Here is a 17,751-nt window from a genome sequence, read left to right as displayed (position 1 = left end):
TGTTCCACTGAATGTGTCCACAGGTACTTTCTCATGTTTAATAACTGTTTCATCAATTTAACACAGTGGTTTTTAAAAGATGAACTGAAATGAGAGTTGAATTTTGTGCTTTGGAGAGCAGAATTTGGCGAGAAGTTATTGTTCCTGACTATTTCTAACAAAATTTTATACAAAATATAAAGTTTGAACTCATTAAGTGCAACTCTCCAATTCACTAGCACCAGTAGAAATCAAAAGACCTCCACTGATGTCAGTGAAGTTAAACTGACATGAGAGAAGAATCAAGTCTTAGCTATGATTTCAACACTTCACACATGGGTTCTGCTACCACAGCCTGCAAGGACAACTCCTTTAGACATTAATGGAAGCTCTATGTGCATATCAAATCCTTTTGAATGACTTTTTTTTCTTCTAATTTTGGTTTGGAATGTCATTTTCTACCCATACAAAGCAAATTACTTGAGAAGACATATTGGTACTTACATCAAAATCTCAAGCAAAAATTGCCTACTGCAGAGATACTCTGGGCCAAAATGTGCAACCCATGCAACTCAGTGTATGTTAACGGGGCTGCAGAGTTGTAAAAGAGCAAAATTTTGATCAGAGCTTCATTTGTTCAGCAGCATTACAGATGGCCAAAAAAAAAAAAAATTCCAAACAATTTAAATGAGGTAACATACAGCATAGTAGAGAAAGCTAAAATTAAATGGTGCATTAAAAGTGTCGCTCTCATTGCTAAATTCCCATCTCAGAATCAAATTCTGTCAACAGATACGCACACAAACTTTCACTAAAATCAACAGGTGTTACACATACATATCAGAGGACAGAACTTTTCTTAAATGTTTTTGATTTTTATTTTTTTTAATACTTAAACTAATTTGGTTACTTATCTTTTATGCTGAATGCTTTTCTTTTCCCAATCACATCATGTTTAGCATAACTTGTATTAAACTATGAAGATTTAATATAGAAATGTTAAAACACTATTAATTATAATATCACAGATGGGGCAACAAAAATAAAATGACATTAAGAAATGCTGCATTCTAACTGGCATAAGTAACTTAGAACCATGGTAATGCCTTGATATTCCACCAGCGGTTGAAAACTGTTTTTTTTTTTAATAGAACCAAATCAAACAGTTCTGTAAAGGGGCTCTCTGTCAGGTTGTTTAAGCTTCCAAATATAGTTTAAAAAACTGCAAAAACCCATTTTTAAACTAAAATCATTAACAGACAGTGACACAAATACTGCTAGGGTCTGTATATATAGTCAACGTTTATATCGCACCCCAATCTTCTAGAATGAAAAGCGGATGTGGAAATCTTGGAGAGTTTTGTGGTTTTTTCCTTCTCTATATTCTTCAGTGATTTTATCTTCCAGAGTAGCCATCACTATTAATGTAACATAAGTACTCAAAATTCCACTCCGCTGCCCCAAATTCAGAACTATGAGGATTTCAGAGAAGTATAATAAAACAATTAAAGGAACATAAATCAAATTTTCTAAAGGTTGCCTCTTTTCCTGCTTATTCTCTGACATTTCTTTATCCCCTTTTCTCTCAATTCATTCTTCAATTTATTCCATCAATCTCTTTACAAGTTTCTCTCTTTTCTCAGTTCTGTTTATCATTTTCCTTCCATTCTATCCTCTTCTTTCTTTATTGTCTTGCCTGGTAGCACCCAATTTTCTGTTGTTCAGTTCCTTGTTAATGGTCTCTTTACCTTTTCTCCTCTTATCCTGTTCTTTGTCCCCTTTTCTCTTTGTAGTTCATCTGTCAGCTTTGCTCCCAGCTGTAAGCCATTGGCTCTTCAAGTTTATTCCCATATTATACTCAGAGAACAAACGCTAGTGCAGTATAATGGTTGCATTCTCATAAATTCAGAATGTGATTAATGAGGACAAGTATTGAAGACAAGTGAGTTAATTATAAGCATTGCAATCTATAAACAATGGTCACCATATCATAGTAATGGAGTTAATACTGAGGAAAGATTAAAATTTTAAGTGTCTTTACCAAGGACACAAAGAGTATCAATGTTTGAGCTCAGCTGAGCTGAACCAAGAGTAGAATGCTGAAATTCCTGCTGCCTCACATTACTGAATGGTCTAGAGACATGCTGACTGCTCTGGAAAGGAGTGCAAAACTGCAAGCATCTGACTGACAGGCAGGAGGGAGCTTTGGGTCATTCTAACAGCATAAGTGGCAGCCTACCTAACAGTCAGTTCTCCCCAGCTATGAACTGGTTTTAAAAAGGAAGGAACTGTTGCTGTCGATTTCATCAATCACAAAGGCCATCTCCAAGTGACCATGTGGGAATTGTGACCATATGAGTGTCAGGAAATACCCGTGGTAAACTTTCAACTCTAGAAACTGGTTTCCATTTTCAAGGCTCCATCTGCGGCAAGAAGTGCAGAAAACTTTTTTTTTTTTTTTTTTTTTTTAAAAGACAGCTAAGTTTTGCTTTGATATTTAAAATGGTCCCAAAAGCAGGAACTTCATGTGCCCCAAAGGCCATCTGTGAACAGAAAGTTGGACCAGAAGGTCGAGCTACTGGAAAAAAAGGAATTCGCTCAGGCGCCCTCTCATCAAGATAATACTTAGTGTGAGGCTTCATCATCCACCTGTGTGCAAAGCTCTTGTCTAGCAATGGGTTGGTAGCAGTGGGGTGCCCAAAAAGTGACTGTCATGAAGGAGACCGACAGCATCAGGATCCTGATGAAGAGTCTGACCTGCTGGAACCACTGGTATCTGGATCTCTATTAAGATCCTGCAACATTCTATTCACAGGGGCTTTTATCAAGCCAGGATTACAGCAACATATTAAAAAAAATCACAGCATCCATTTTTAAAAATGTATTTTTCAACACTATCTTAAACCAAGAACTTTGCAGGAGCAAAATGAATGAAAGAATAACTAATGGTGATTTAAGTGTGGGGGGTATTATTTATTCATTTAGCTTTAAATACAAAAGAAGGCTTTTGTAGCATCTAATGGTGAATTTCAAGTTCCAGCTGTGACGGCAAAAAAAAAGTTATGTCGACATATTCATTCTTAATCATCTCACTCCCAGGCTTAAAATCATTAATCTGTTCCATATTTCTCCAGCTTGAATGAGAGTTGGGTTTAAAACACAGATAATGACGCTAATATGCATAAATACACATTTTGAGTTGAGTATAAATGTTATGGGGTGTCAATACATAGAATAAAGAGGCCCAAGAAAGAACTGACCTTTGAATCATGTTGCCAGCTATGGAGAGGAAGAGATATAGAGAAACTGCCTTGTATGAAGAAAGAAAACTAAAATAAAATTCCCATCTCAATGACTGTAAATTGCATAATTGTTAGAAGGCTTAGCAGATCAGAATGGGAGACTAACCTAACTTCAATTTCTTAAATCTTCAGTAGCAAACAACCCCTTTAACAAAGGCTTAGGCAGGTCTGCACTACTACTTAAGTCAATATAACTTACTTCACTCAGAGTGTGAAAAAGCCACCCTCACGAGTGATGCAAGTTATGGCAATGGGAGCACTGTCCACACCGAGATGCTCTCACGCCAACATAACTTCCACCTCTCATGGAGCTGGCGTAATTATGCCAACAGAGACCTCCTCTCCTGTCGGCATAGCGTGTCTTCACCAGAGTGCTGCATTGGTGCAGCTGCGCCGCTGTAGCACTTCTAGTGTAGACTAGCCTTAAGTCTTTATTAACTGGACTGCCTTTCTTTAAAGATGCACCCTTTATAGCAGAACTCCACTGACATTTTTATCATCAATTTGCACCATCTGTGGGATCATCATTTCTCTATTCATTAAATTCAGAGTCCATAATACTAGTTCCAAATTATTCTTAATACCAAGTCTTGAAGTGATGAAGGACAACTTCAACATACACAGGAAAATAGCATCTGCTTCCTCCAATTCAAAACTATTTTAAGAACAAATTATTTTTCATAATGAATTCTCTCCCAATGAACATTTCATGATATGCTTGTCAGTTGTGCTTATTTTGACTTTGGCTTTCTGGTTGTGAGACAGAGGATACAGAAAGAGGACCAATTTTTTTAGAAAGCCCATTTCCATTTAAGAGTTCCACACCAAAGCATAAAATAAAAATTTAGTTAGAATAATTTATGGGTTATATAGCACATACATAGATGTCTCCAACTTCTGCATGCATTTACCCACTAACGGAAAAGGTCTCTTACTACTCATACACAGAAACACGTACTATAGTGTTCTTTATGGGAATCTTTGCATTACAACTCAAATTTTTCAAATAATTCACAAAGCAATCAATGAGACAATGTCTATTTTGTGGCTCAGACAGTATTCTCCCTCTTCAGACTATAAAGTCTGAGTAGGTACTGTAGTACAAAATGAATAAAAGAAAATATCTGAAATATATGCAACTAAAAACAAGCCAGTCAATAGGTTTTCCTATTTGAACAGAACAAATAAGAGAAAATATGACTGTGTAATTATTGAGCATAAACTGCTCCACCTAGGTTGCCTTTAACAAATGTTTCGAGTTGGTTCATTAAGATATTGGTAACAAAAATATACAGACACATCTCCCCAAGCAGCCAAGTGTGCAAATACAATGGGAATCTTTTTCAGAATATCTTTCAATTTTATAATACTTCCTACCACTTAGGAGAAATTTATCCGAGTAGGGCTGAACAGAGATAAGGAACTCAAAGGTAATCAGGATAAAAAGCAAGATAGTATTTTAGAATGCTGAACATCACTGTGATACAATTTCTGAAATGATAATGTTATTCACAATAGTACAACAATAGTTCTGAATGTCTTTTGACCAAAACTTAAAGAGTAAAACAAAATCTTTGTACTTGAGATTGTTGAACTCTAGGACTGTAAAGGGAAAGACCTGACCTAGGCATTCAGTAAAACAAAACCTTTAAATATACAAGTCTACTATTCCATTTATTTTTAACTAAGCAAGTGTAGGTTTGATATCAAAGAGATGAGGTTAACGTGGAATTACAGTCCAGTTCTGCTAGACTGCTCTACTCCCGGACTGCACACTAGTTTTGAAAATGTATCAGTAGGCACTTTAATATTTGCACCACTGCAACGTTCTGAGGAGGATTTATTATGTGAGCTGGGGGAGGGACAACAACACTTGGACTGTACATGCAGAGTTGATAGCAGCTATACAGTACATTTGCATTCAACACTTTTCCTCATTTGAAAGGGATACTACAAGGACAGAAAAGGCTATAACTACTGAGCTACATGTACAATTTTGATTATTCAAAATGAGTTTATAGAATATATGGAAAAATTTGGAAGAGCAGTCTTTATGCTGAGTTTCCTCACCTTCAAATGCTCGTGCAGCATCCACCAGGTTGGACCAGTCTAGTCCTGCCGCAGTGTCCGGAAGGGGCATCAGGCCAGGATCATTGAATTTGGCTTTATCAGACAAGGAGCCATCTGAGAACCAGAATTCATCTAACAAACACAAAAATTAGTTTTCTTATGACAATAGTTTATATTTACTTCTGAAGCTATTAGAATTAAATTTGAAAAATATATATACCCAAAGGATGCTCATCTTGACTATTCCCTTGTCCCCTGTTTTTTCTATAAATTCTCAGTATGGGCATAACATTTTAAGCAGCGTTGGACTGAGGCCGAATGAGAAGGGAAGAAGGTATTTTTAAAAAGAATGTTCTCTTCCGAACCACCGCTTTACAAAGGAAAGCATACTATTATTATGAGTAGACAGAACACATTTATGAACCGTAGAATATTACAGAACCCAAATATTTACTTTTTTAAAGATCTTTTGGGAATAGAAAGTTGCTAAACACACACACAAAGCCACCTTTTCCAAAAGCTCATGAAACCATACATGCAGAATTTGTGTGCATAGAGTCAACAACATAAAAATGGGATGTGCTCAGATTATGGTTGCAGTCACAGACTGCTTTGAAAATTATGCCCACATTCTGTCCAATATTCAGAAACTTTTCCTTTTTAATTTATCCATTTGTTCTATCCTCTAAAAGAATAATTATATTCAGATTTAAAAATGCTCTTTTGGTTTTACATTGATAATGGGTATATCTAAGGAAGTGATAGATTTCAACATAGTGTTACAATATTTCTAGAATGAACTGCTACTCTTAGTATACCATAAATACAGCACAAATTTCTTTTAGCGCACAAGCTCTCATTTATCATTAATGATCACTTAGATTGAGCTATTAGGTATTACAGTGTTTTACAAACAAACATACTATGAATTTACATTTCAGAATAAACAGAAAATTATTTTCAGATTCAACACTGGGAATTACTTTACGTTTTCTTTTTCAAGCCACACTTTCTGTACAAAGGAGAACTGATAACAGCTTTCAAGTATGTTGTTGGTTATCATAAAGACGACTGTGATAAATTGTTTTCAATATTCACTGAATGTAGGACAAGTAGTAATGGGCTTAATCAGCAGCCAAGGAGATTTAGGTTAGATATTAGGAAAACATTCTAATTATAAGGGATTTAATCACTGAAATAGGCATCCAAGGGAAGTTGTTGTATCCCCATCATTGGAGGTTTTTAAAAATAGGTTGGGCAAACACCTGTCAGAGATGGGTTAGGTTTACTTGGTCCTGCCTCAGCTCATGGGGGTGGACTTGATGACTTTGAGATTCTGTGATCTATCTGTATATTGATGTATATACACAGATACAGTATAATTAACACTGCAGTTAGATATACTGATGTTCATAAAAGTAGATATAAAATTAATGTTCTCTTCTCCCTGATGTGATTAAATCAAATTTTTATACTACTAAGATTAGTGATAGAAATGTTCATTTCATTAAACATCATTCAGCAAAGTTATTCTACTTCCACCCTTAAAAAAAAGAAAAAAAAAAAAAAAGAAAAGGTGGTTAAATCAGAAGTTTAAAAAAACATTTTAAAAATAATACAGAAGCTTTTCCTCTTTTCAGTTTTTCAACAGATCTAGGCTATAAAATGTCTGAGGAATATTTTTCTCACCACTACTCCATCTAAAATTTAAGTTTTTTCACAAGGAAAGAAACAATGCAGACATATAACATAGAATATTTTCCTCTTGTATGAAATTGGCATTTTATCATTTGTCCAGGTATTAATGGAAGAGTGTATTATAAAGTCTGTATAGATTAAGGTTTACATACAAACACAAGCATAACATGTCACAATACCTTCTATTGCATACTGCAGCCTCTAACAGAGTGAATCAACTTTGTAGTGGAGAAGAGATATCAGGATGGGGATGGAGGAGCAGCTATGCAATCAATCAATCAAAAAACATATGGGGGCTTGCATCCTAAATATGATGCAGGGGATGGAAAAACCCCGTATGCTATGCAATTTATATGCAATATATTCCATTATTAAGCTTTGAAGGAGTAACTGAGAAAGTTTACAGCTAGTCTATTTGGTATAATTTGCTCTAACATTTGTGTTGATACTGAACCCCAGTAATGGAAAAGTAGATTTTATATTAAATGGAATGTTCAGCATACAAATATATTCTGCTCCTACTTCCTGCCTTTATTCTCTGTCCAGTATCTTGAATATTGAATACTCCCCAAAAACATTAAAAGTGTCTGGGGGTGAAATCATATTTGGGACCAATCATGGAACAATCTCTTGTGTATATGGCTTGGAGTTTATGAAAGTCCTTTGTAGAATAATACAAATACTTGTGTATTCGGTGTTCGACAAAAAGGGAAACCTTCTCAACAGACATGATACCTTATTTGAAAGCTGGTGATCCAGTTCTTAAACCTAGAGAAGTGGGCAGTCACTTCAGAAGAACACCTGCTTTTGTTCGACAAGTCAATAGAAGATGAATATGAAACCTATCAGGAAAGTGTCTACTTGATAAGATTTTGCTTGTTTCCCATATTGGAGTGTAGGATTGATTTATTCACCGATAGCCATTCCTCATTTTATACATCTTTGTGAGGACCTAAATTCACATAGGACCTATACCACTTTGTCCAATGTAGCCTGAGGACCTCAACAGCAGAAAGCCTTCTAGAAGAAAGAAGGCTTGTTATTGAGGGGTCTGGAACCTCACATATCCATATTGATGGAAGAAATTATAAGAAAGAGTAACAACTGTCCAAGCATCAGCATGCCATAACAGACAATTATTTTTTAAAAAAATCTAAATTAAGTGCTAGTGTGCAAGAAAAAAAGATTCTGGTGTACTAACAGTGCAAAAAACTCCTAGGGCTTTTGAGCTTTAAGGAATGATTCCTCCATGCTGTTCACATTTTGGGTGTGGTCTGGGTGCAGGAGAAAAAGGACTCTGTGCACTCTGGGACAACAAACTGTGCATTAATCCATAGTTTTAAGAAAACATTTTTGTTTGTGAAATCCATGCTTTTTGGCACAGTCATTGATCTTGTGACTTCCAGTTCTTTTTATACAGAAGATACTGTGACCATGCTGTCCAACTTTATTCATTTTCACTTCCCTTTTATTATTGCAGAGAAGTGATGTAGAGCAATTTTGATAGTTTTAGCAAACTTTTATTTAGAACTGATAGGTTCCAAAGTAGTTCTCCTGAAATCACCTGACATTAGTGCCAGAAAATCTCCCTATTCAGAGAGAGAGAGGTTTCTTATTTATATAACGGTAAGTAGATTTATCTTATCTGGTCTATCCTGTTGCCAAGCCAACAATCCTGTTTCTCTCTGTGGGCGTTGTGAGAGCTCCTCTCATGAGAAGACCTTAAGTTATGGGAAAAAAAGTTACTGCATATTTCACATACCACATACTGGGTAATAACATGAGAGGACTATGTTTCTAAAAGTAAACTGACTCTTTATTAAGAGAACTATTTACAGAGCTAGCATTCAAACCATATGCAAACAAATTGGTGTCCTTATGCATCCTCCAAACTCTTCCCACCTGCAACCTGTGCTCCTCCCTCCAGATTCCAATCAACTTGCTACACTGCACATTGTTGACTTAATTTATTTCTCTACAATATTCACTTTTGTAGGCAACACTGTGTAAATCAAAATGTCAGGTTCTCTTTGAAGTTGTGACCAACATGAGCACTCTCCAAGCTAAAAGCTATAAGATCCATAAAGCACATCTCAAACCACCCTTGTAAGGAATTGCAAACACCCCATGTACTGCAAGATCTTTGCCCGGCAAGAACAAAATTATTTCCATATGTAAAAGGTCCAAAAGAATAAAGTAATAGAAATGTTACAGAATATTCAATTTTGAAGAGGATGGTGGGCAAGTCATTATATATTTATTTTCAGAGGGCAGTTACAGATAAGTAGTTCTCTCTTCTTCAAAGTTAGGCATCATTAAAGATCCCCTCTTTTGGAGATTAAAAAGCTCCAGAGTTATTCAACACAAAACAAGAAGATGCAGGTAAAATGTGAATATAGGGTTAATATACCTTGGACAGTAATAAATATTTTATTTTGAGTGGTGGGATACCACTTTTCAAGTTTTATCCATCTCTAAAGCTATGCAGATATCTTTTTATATCTGCAGAGAAGCAAAGATGGAAAATAATACCCTAGAAAAAGGTTTTACAACAGACTAAATTTTGACTCCTGACTGGAAGCTGAATCTGAGCAATAGCGTACAATCTGAGTATACTCCCAGTTAACATAAGCTGCTGCCTTGTAAATTTCCAAGATAAAAACAGATTGGAGGTTTGCTGCCATAACAGACTCATTCCACACCAAATGGATCTTGATATGACCTACAATCGGCAGGTCTGCCATGGTATAACAATGAGACAGCTATTGAGAAATGTGATCTCCTTGGAGGCCACACAATCTATTGAATTAGTGTCAGCTGAAAGAAAGGTGCATGGATTTTTAAAGGGCTTTAGTTCTCTCCAAATAAAAGCCAAGGATCTTTTGGCATCAAGTTTATGGTGAAGAGTTTTACCAGGATTGGTAAGTAGGTGTGAAAGAATGCTAGCAAGAGGACTGAATGATTGAAGTAGAACACAGTTAGTTGCCATCTTAGGCCATCTTAGTATTTGTCCATAACACCATCTTACTTTTGAAGGATTCAGTTTAAAGTGAAAGTCATTAGAACAAGAAACTCAATCACTGTGAATGGAAATCACTGCACCAGAAAAGTGATTTTCTATATAAAATAACTTGTTTTCAAAGATTAGCAAGTGGTTTAACAGTAGCTTTTATCAGCTCAGTTAAAACCATATTAACAATCCATGACAAGGATTTTTCTAGTTTTAAATATATCATGTGCCACATTATCCTGATAGTTCTGAAGGATCAGTTGATCACCTACTTCCTTCCCTCACAGGACCAACAACCGTAAGGATCATTGAACATCCTCTCCTAAAATTGGGCAGAACCTTTGCTATCAGAGATAATGGATACATATGTAAACTTTCCTGAGCAGTCAATAAAAAAGGTGTCTGCTGGCAGTGCATTTTCTTTCTGGTGCTTTATGAAGAATACTGTCATTTTGTGCAGAAGTGTTGTGGAAATACCTATCTCCAGTGTTTCCTCACTTGATAGATCCACTACCTCTTTATCCAAGGAACATTCATGTGCTTCATTTCTGATCAGCTTAGCTTCTTTCTACGTATGAGTTTTCCTTTCCTGCCTGAGTGCCAACTGACAATGTCTTAAGACACCATCCAAATTCAATTCTTGCAATACTTCTTGACATAGGTGACGTAAACTTATTCCACCCTGTTTATCTGTTAATAACATGTTCACCTGGCAATTTCATCAGGATCTGTTTTAGGAACACTACATTTACAAAGACCTTGTCTATGAAAGCTATGTATGTCCTCAAGATGGACTGTGAACATTAGGAGCCTTCATTCCAAAACTTCCAAGCATTTTAAATCAGGGTGAGGAACAGAGCTCTGTCTAAAAATGTGAACCTGAGAGGACATGCACCAGACTGTCTAGCCTTGCAAGATGCTTAGCCCATTCAATAGGGGCAACCAAAATAGCTGCAGTGTGGGAGCTCTAAACTGGACTCTCTCAGCTCTCTCTGGTGTAGTCTCAGAGATCAGAGCTAGAACGGCCTTACCGTGCCTAAAATGTGGGAGGCAGAACAAGCATAGGCCTGCAGGAAGAATGAGTGAGGCTTTCCTTCCCCTCCCACTGTCTCCAGCCACCAGATGAAAGGCTTCAAAAATCCATTTGCAAGAAGTGAATAGGAATTTGGAATGGGTAAATGAGATTACTGGGTCCACGGAGCATAGCAGAGCAAATAGAACTGCTGATTCCTTCACCTGCAGGAAAGGAACAAGTTTAGGAGAAAAGGAAGATGGAACAGGAATAGAGTGGTTCAGGAACTTGTGAATGGAGCATGTGAGGAGTAGTGGAAGCGAGCCTGTGAATGCATGTGATTGAGCAAATCCCTGTAGGTATGAATGAGTATATAAACATATGGGCTCCTTCACCTGCTCCAGAACAAAGTCCACACAAAAGTTGTATCACATCAAAAGTTATCTTCTTTCCTACTTTCAGTTGTATTCATAAAAGGAATTAAAATGAACCACCACAAAATCCATTCCAAGTTTTCTGTCCAGTCTCTGCTTCTCCTATCTGTCCAAAAGTCTGACAACTAACATAATTTGCTTGAATGAAGGCATCAGGCTAATCATTCGTTTATGGTGTTCCAGGGCTCAAGTAGCTGGTTTATCAGCACAAATACAATTGAAACTGAGGTAGCCAGAGGCCTTGGACAATTGCAGTCCCAGGAGTAAAGGTTAGAGTTGGCTGAAAGCTGGAATTCAGTAGGCTTTTGGTGCAGACTTGCCTTGGTATTTGCAGAGAGGCAATGACTGGCTTGAAAAAGTGTTTGTTTTGAACACAACCGGAGGGGCAGACAAGATGTCTGAGCTTCAACATGTTCTGTTGACATACATGTACTGGATCATGCTGACTCTGCCTCCAAGGTGTCAAGGACTGCTTTGGGCCTCACATGTTGGGCCTGTGCAACGATGGGCGGTACCAATGCAGAGTCTTGATACCCAGCTGTTACTCTTGATCCTGGGTCACTCAAAGCCAAAACCTTCAGGCCCTATGGGCAGCTTTCACATTAGACTTAAATGAAACGTGAGTGGTGGCCAGGGGAGCTTTCTGATGCTCTGTCTAGGACTTGATGGTTTACAGTGACATTGCCAGCAAATCTCAAAGTTAAGTCTGCCAGTTTGTTCTGAAGCACATAATTCAGTACTTAGGCCTGTCCATGAAGGACATAATAAAACAAAACTGTCAGACTATTATTTTGTCTTTGGTCTGCCATCTGTCCATATATGCAAGACTTCAATGGGACTTGTGCTCCAAAGTCACTTAAGTGCTTTTGAAATGCCTATCCATATGTACCTAAATATAGCGTTAAGAACCCAGTTTGGCTCCTACATTGGAAAATTTTTGCCTAATTCCAATATTAAGGTACCTAAATAAAAGTGGCTAGTTTTTCAAAAGAACTGTTCCCTATAAATCCTATTGGAGTCACTGGAAAATGCAAGCACTCAGCATCTTTGAAAAAATTAGTTCACTTTTATTAGGTTTCTCAACATGCACTTAGGAATCTTCTTTCAACCTAACTTTCAGCATCCAAGTCTGAAAATATTGGGCTTACTATGTAAGTATTAGTATTTGCAAGCCAAATATTTACCTTACAGTTATTCTAGAGCAGGGATGTCAAACTCACTTCGTATGGCGCGCCAGATTGGAAGTAAATGTACTTCAAGGGGGCCATACCCTTGTCTTACCCGCCGCCGAGAAATCTCGCAGCGTCCTACCTTTTGGCGGCAGCCACCAGGGGCTGGACCAAAATAGATCGCGGGCCATATCTGGCCTGCGGACCGGATGTTTGACACCCCTGTTCTAGAGTGATCTTTGCCATCCGTTTTGATGAAATATAGTCATACAATAAGATTTCATTTAACATACAAAGGAAGATACACCTATTTAAATCAATTTAACTTATCCCACGACCACAGTTTCTTGATACTAAAAAGGTGATAAGTGAAATGCTAAGTGTAGAGGTTTAATATTGTGTAAAGAAATATCAGTAGATTGTATCTTGGAAAAGGGGACAAGGATCACAATTGTGCATTAAGTTTTAAGCTATTACTACTAAGATAAATGGGTTATCTTCATATCAAACTTAATAGACAAATGAAAGTGATAATACTAATATAATATATATATATATGAACAGTTTGAATGTATATAGAAAAACCGCAACAAAATAGGGAATTCAACTTAAATAAAATCTTGTGAGACAAAGCAAGTTAGCTTTGCTTAGCTAGATCATTCATTGGACTAAAACAGAAAAATGAAAAGAGCTGTCTTGAGGTAAGTGCCCTTTGCCTATCACTTGCTTTGTGAAAACCTATTTTTTGGAAAATGTACAAAAACCTCTCTCCAAAGCTGACAAAAAGTTTGAATTCTGATCACTAAATCAAATATAAACATGTACTACTGATCAGACTTGGCACTTGCTAGGGTCTCCAGAACATAAAATTCTGAATGAATTATTTAACTTGTCAATCCAAAAAAACGATTTTAACATTTGGCAATTCATTTGAGTTCACTAACAAAATCTGAAACTTGCTCATAACATGATCAATCACTTACTTCTTAGATTTCCCATTCCAAGAGCCAGGCTCATTCTGGGAGGCAGAGTGCTGTGATATGGTGGGGTGGTGCTGAACAAAATATCATTTGGCAAGGCTTGGTCTAGCACTGAACTCCGTGAGCTAGCATATGAAGATCCTCTCCGATTACTACATATGCTCTCATCAGAAAGGGTGCGATAAAGCGTCCTCCTTGGAGATAGGTTCCCATAAAATGAAAACTAAATATTAAAATAGTTTAAGAAAGGTGAATTGGTAAAGAAATGAAAATGCTGAATATATTTTGCTAGTTAAGAAAATTTATATACTATTGTGAAAACTGTAGTATTTCTCTAGGCAGGCAAAAAGTATCATTTTGAAATTATTGAACTTGCAATAGAAGATCAAATACTAGTTCCATCATGTCAACTCTCCTGCTGCCTCAGTTGAGTTATTGGACTGAATTTCATATTTCCTCTTGACATTTTGGAACACATCACCATGAATTAATTAGATACTGCATCGTTTTATTAATTCTGAAATGTTAAATGAAACCTCCAGAACCCAATGACAGTAATGGCTTCCAGAAATATATATAAAGTTACTATCTCTGACAACATTTATTCAAGACCATATATAGGACTGCTTGATTTTAATTTGAAATTACTATTTTTTAATATCAAGCCATTCTGAAGTGATCAACTAGATGTGAGGTGCAATCTACTTCATATGACAATAAAGCTGATTTAAAGCATTATAGCTGTCTAGATAACATGAAATATGCTTAAAACAAGATAATACAGCTCTCTGAAAGCTGATTTATCTTTTATAAAATTACTTAAAATATCACCTAAATGTCTAAAGTAAAATTGTATCTGATTGTCCTAACTGGATCAAACTGGGCTATTTCACTTAATAATCATTTATTCCACAGCAGTGCAAAAATAGTTATTCTATATGTCTACAGAGGCAATTTATTTGTACAAATGATCTTAAACTGGTATTCTTTACTTATAAGAGTCCAACATCCTGACCTGCTTTCTTTATAAATAGTTTAGGCAGCAAACTTCCTATATACTGGATAGACATCAAGCATAGAAGCAGTGGCTTTTTAAAAACAGTGAACGTAACACCAGAGTTAAAAATATCTACATTGTTATATTTCTGACAGGTCTTCCTAACTGATGAATGCTTCTCAAAGAAACAGAGGGAAACATTCAATCATGCAAAGGGAAATATACTCTGTACAAAACAGTTCAATACATATTAGGGCCCCAATTCAGTAAAGCATCTGTCTTCATGAAGGCACTGAAGCATGTGCTTAAATCCAACTGAATTCATTAAGGTTTAAGTAAATGTTTCAGTGCTGTCTGAAAGCAGGATGGACTTAAGCATGTGCTGAAAATCTTTCCCGAATCAGGGTCTAGATATTGAAAGAATATAGCTGTTCTTAGAGAGTGCTATATTTTTTACTGAAAATTAGGACTTGTCTACACTGCCCATCATTTCAGACTACAGGGGGTGTGAATAGCAGCACACACCAAAGTGCTGAGATCTAACTCCCCCATTGGGACATGAAATAAAAGGTTCCTAGTTCACATTAATGTAGTCCTATTTTGCATTAATATGCTCCAGTTTGAACAAGACTAAGAGGAGCACATTCCCCCTTCAAAAACACAGAAATCTCTAACTATATTCTTTCAATATCTAGACCCTGATTCTGGAAAGAATTTCAGCACATGCTTAAGTCCATCCTGCTTTCGGACAGCACTGAAACATTTGCTTAAACCTTGGTGACTTCAGTTGGATATAAGCACATGCTTCAATGCTTTCCTGAAGAGGGATGCTTTATTGAATTGGGTCTCTAATGTGTATTGAACTATTTTGAACAGAGTATATTTCCCTTTGCATGATTGAACGTTTCCCTCCATTTCTTTAAGAAGCATTCATCAGTTAGGAAGACCTGTCAGAAATATAACAATGTAGATATTTTTAACTCTAGTGTTATATTCACCGTTTCAAAAAGCCACTGCTTCTATACTTATTTGATGGGCATCCAGAATAGGAAGTGTACAACTTCAGTTATTTATTAACAAAGCAGTGTATACATCACCTTAGAGTCATAACTGCATTCCAGTTAGTTATTATATTAATAATGTGTCACTGTAGCAAGAATATAATAACAAAAATTCTCCACTATTATTTGTGAACTTTCAGATATATAGTATATATTTAACTTAATACATATGTTAAAAATAAAAAAATCTGTCTTCTTTTAAATTAAACTCAGTATAGGATTCCCATGTTACCTATTTACACATGATAAACATGTTCTTTAATACATATTAGGGACATAGTGGAATTAAGTACCACTGAGTTAATATCTATTTAAGAGCATTACTTCAAGTAATTAAATTGCTTGTGGTACCATTTCCTATTAGGCAAAGAATGCAATGTCACTGGTACTTGCTGTTCAGGCAGCATACTGTAAGTTCAATACCAGTACTTTAATCAACTTTTTAACATGAACAACATGGTCTTTGTATGACAAAATTTGCCCACAGCATTCCCCAGCAACGCAGCCAGTGAGACCTTTCCAACTACTTATCATTAGTATCTGTAAAACATTGACTTGTACAAACTTCAAACTGGAATTGCTGTTGCTGGGTACCATTAAAATCAGGCCACTTTATTCAATTACTTAACTTTAGGCACTTAGGTTTTAAAATACCAACCTCACTTTTTGGACTTATACTTACAATTAACTAGGCGTTTGTATTAAAAAGATCAGCTTTCAAATTTGAACAGAAGCATGCTTAATAAACACTGAATTTAATCCATAATCGCCACACACTAGGTATCTTTTCTATATTGCAGGGTATGCACATTATGTGAACTACTGTCACAATCCATAGTTCTCTGCCTAATACGTCTGGTTTATATAGAATGATCTTTTCTAATCTAAATCAATTTCAGAACTAAAAGTAGATTATTTCTGGATAATTGCCTCCTATAAGCATGGAGACAAAAAGAGTAGCTAACCTTTCTTCTACTCTCCTCCATAGTGAGGCTATCTGGCAGCATCAGCTTCAGAAAATCTTCTTTGGACAAGACTTGCTGGCTTTCAGTAACTGCACTCCTCACAGAAGTCTGAAGCTGATTTGATGCAGACACAACATCATCATCACCATACAGTCTGCTGAAACAATTGGTATATTAGTATGGTAAGACATACCAGTCATTAATTTTCAATATTGCACTTATTTTTCATCAATGAAAGCTAAAAGTTGCTATGTGAATCTCTCTCTGCATAGTGCACTGTTACCATCGCCCCCAATCATTTTAAATTTATGAATTTGTTTCAGTTTCATGATGGAATTTTTAAATTATTCAAAAAGTACTGAATTCCCAAGAAACAGTAAGAGACATACAGCATGCTTCTCAAAGTCTGCACCTCTCTTTTTTGCATACAACACTTCTCTATAATCTTGTATATACTTTAATAATTTATCACAGATCAAAATATTTTAACTTGTGCTTCCTGAGCAAATAAGAAAATCAATATCTTGTGGTGTGAAACTGTGCACAGCATCACAATCTGATAAAATTATCACGGTCATCGATGGTAGCGCCATAAGTTCACTTGTAATCAATTTTGCCATGTGCCAAGCGTGTTTTATTATCAGCAATTTCACAAAGCTGTTTGGATAAATAAAACAGCTGTCTTCTTTAATTATCAGCATACCAAAATATATTTACATTCAACAAAAGACTGTCAAAATGAATTACTGTCTTTCAGCTTCCTTCCAGCGAGAAAGGAGAGAGACGATCTTAAAAGGTTTACTCTGGAAATGGAATCTGAGGAGCTGGAAATTCCCAAACACACAGTGAATACGTTTGAGACCAATTACTTACTGCCAAGTGCAGCATAATCAGCGGTTGTATCCTCAGCAGAGAGGAAATAGGCTTTGCTATGGTAAATAGTAATTCTCAATGAATTATCTCCTACGGTGACACAACCTTCAGCAAACGACCTGATTTTCATCACCACTGCCAATTTGAGATGCTATTTTATTTCAAAATAATTATCTTTGAACAGTTTCCCCTCCCCCGATG

The 17,751-nt window shown here is 36.2% G+C and overlaps 1 protein-coding gene across 10 annotated transcripts in view; it reads right to left on the bottom strand.

Moving 5' to 3' along the window:
* SIPA1L2 (signal induced proliferation associated 1 like 2) overlaps window positions 1-17,751 on the bottom strand; it is a 215,484-nt gene that overhangs the window by 11,286 nt on the left and 186,447 nt on the right. For 8 of the 10 annotated variants that reach the window (XM_067535855.1, XM_067535856.1, XM_067535858.1 and 5 more), the window contains 3 exons: window positions 16,678-16,834; window positions 13,658-13,877; window positions 5,352-5,483 (listed from right to left, as the gene is read on the bottom strand). In XM_067535855.1, the coding sequence (XP_067391956.1) occupies window positions 5,352-5,483; window positions 13,658-13,877; window positions 16,678-16,834 (509 nt within the window). The remainder of the gene's footprint in view (window positions 1-5,351; window positions 5,484-13,657; window positions 13,878-16,677; window positions 16,835-17,751) is intronic. The other 2 variants (XM_067535860.1, XM_067535862.1) reach the window with 1 other exon arrangement.

Source organism: Emydura macquarii, unplaced genomic scaffold, assembly GCF_026122565.2.
Source record: "Emydura macquarii macquarii isolate MOO-44397 ecotype Brisbane River unplaced genomic scaffold, CSIRO-AGI_Emac_v2 contig_3517, whole genome shotgun sequence".
In the NCBI taxonomy this organism is placed as follows: domain Eukaryota; kingdom Metazoa; phylum Chordata; order Testudines; family Chelidae; genus Emydura; species Emydura macquarii.
The sequence above is the reverse complement of the archived record's forward strand: the minus strand, read 5'-3'. Positions and strand labels throughout refer to the sequence as shown.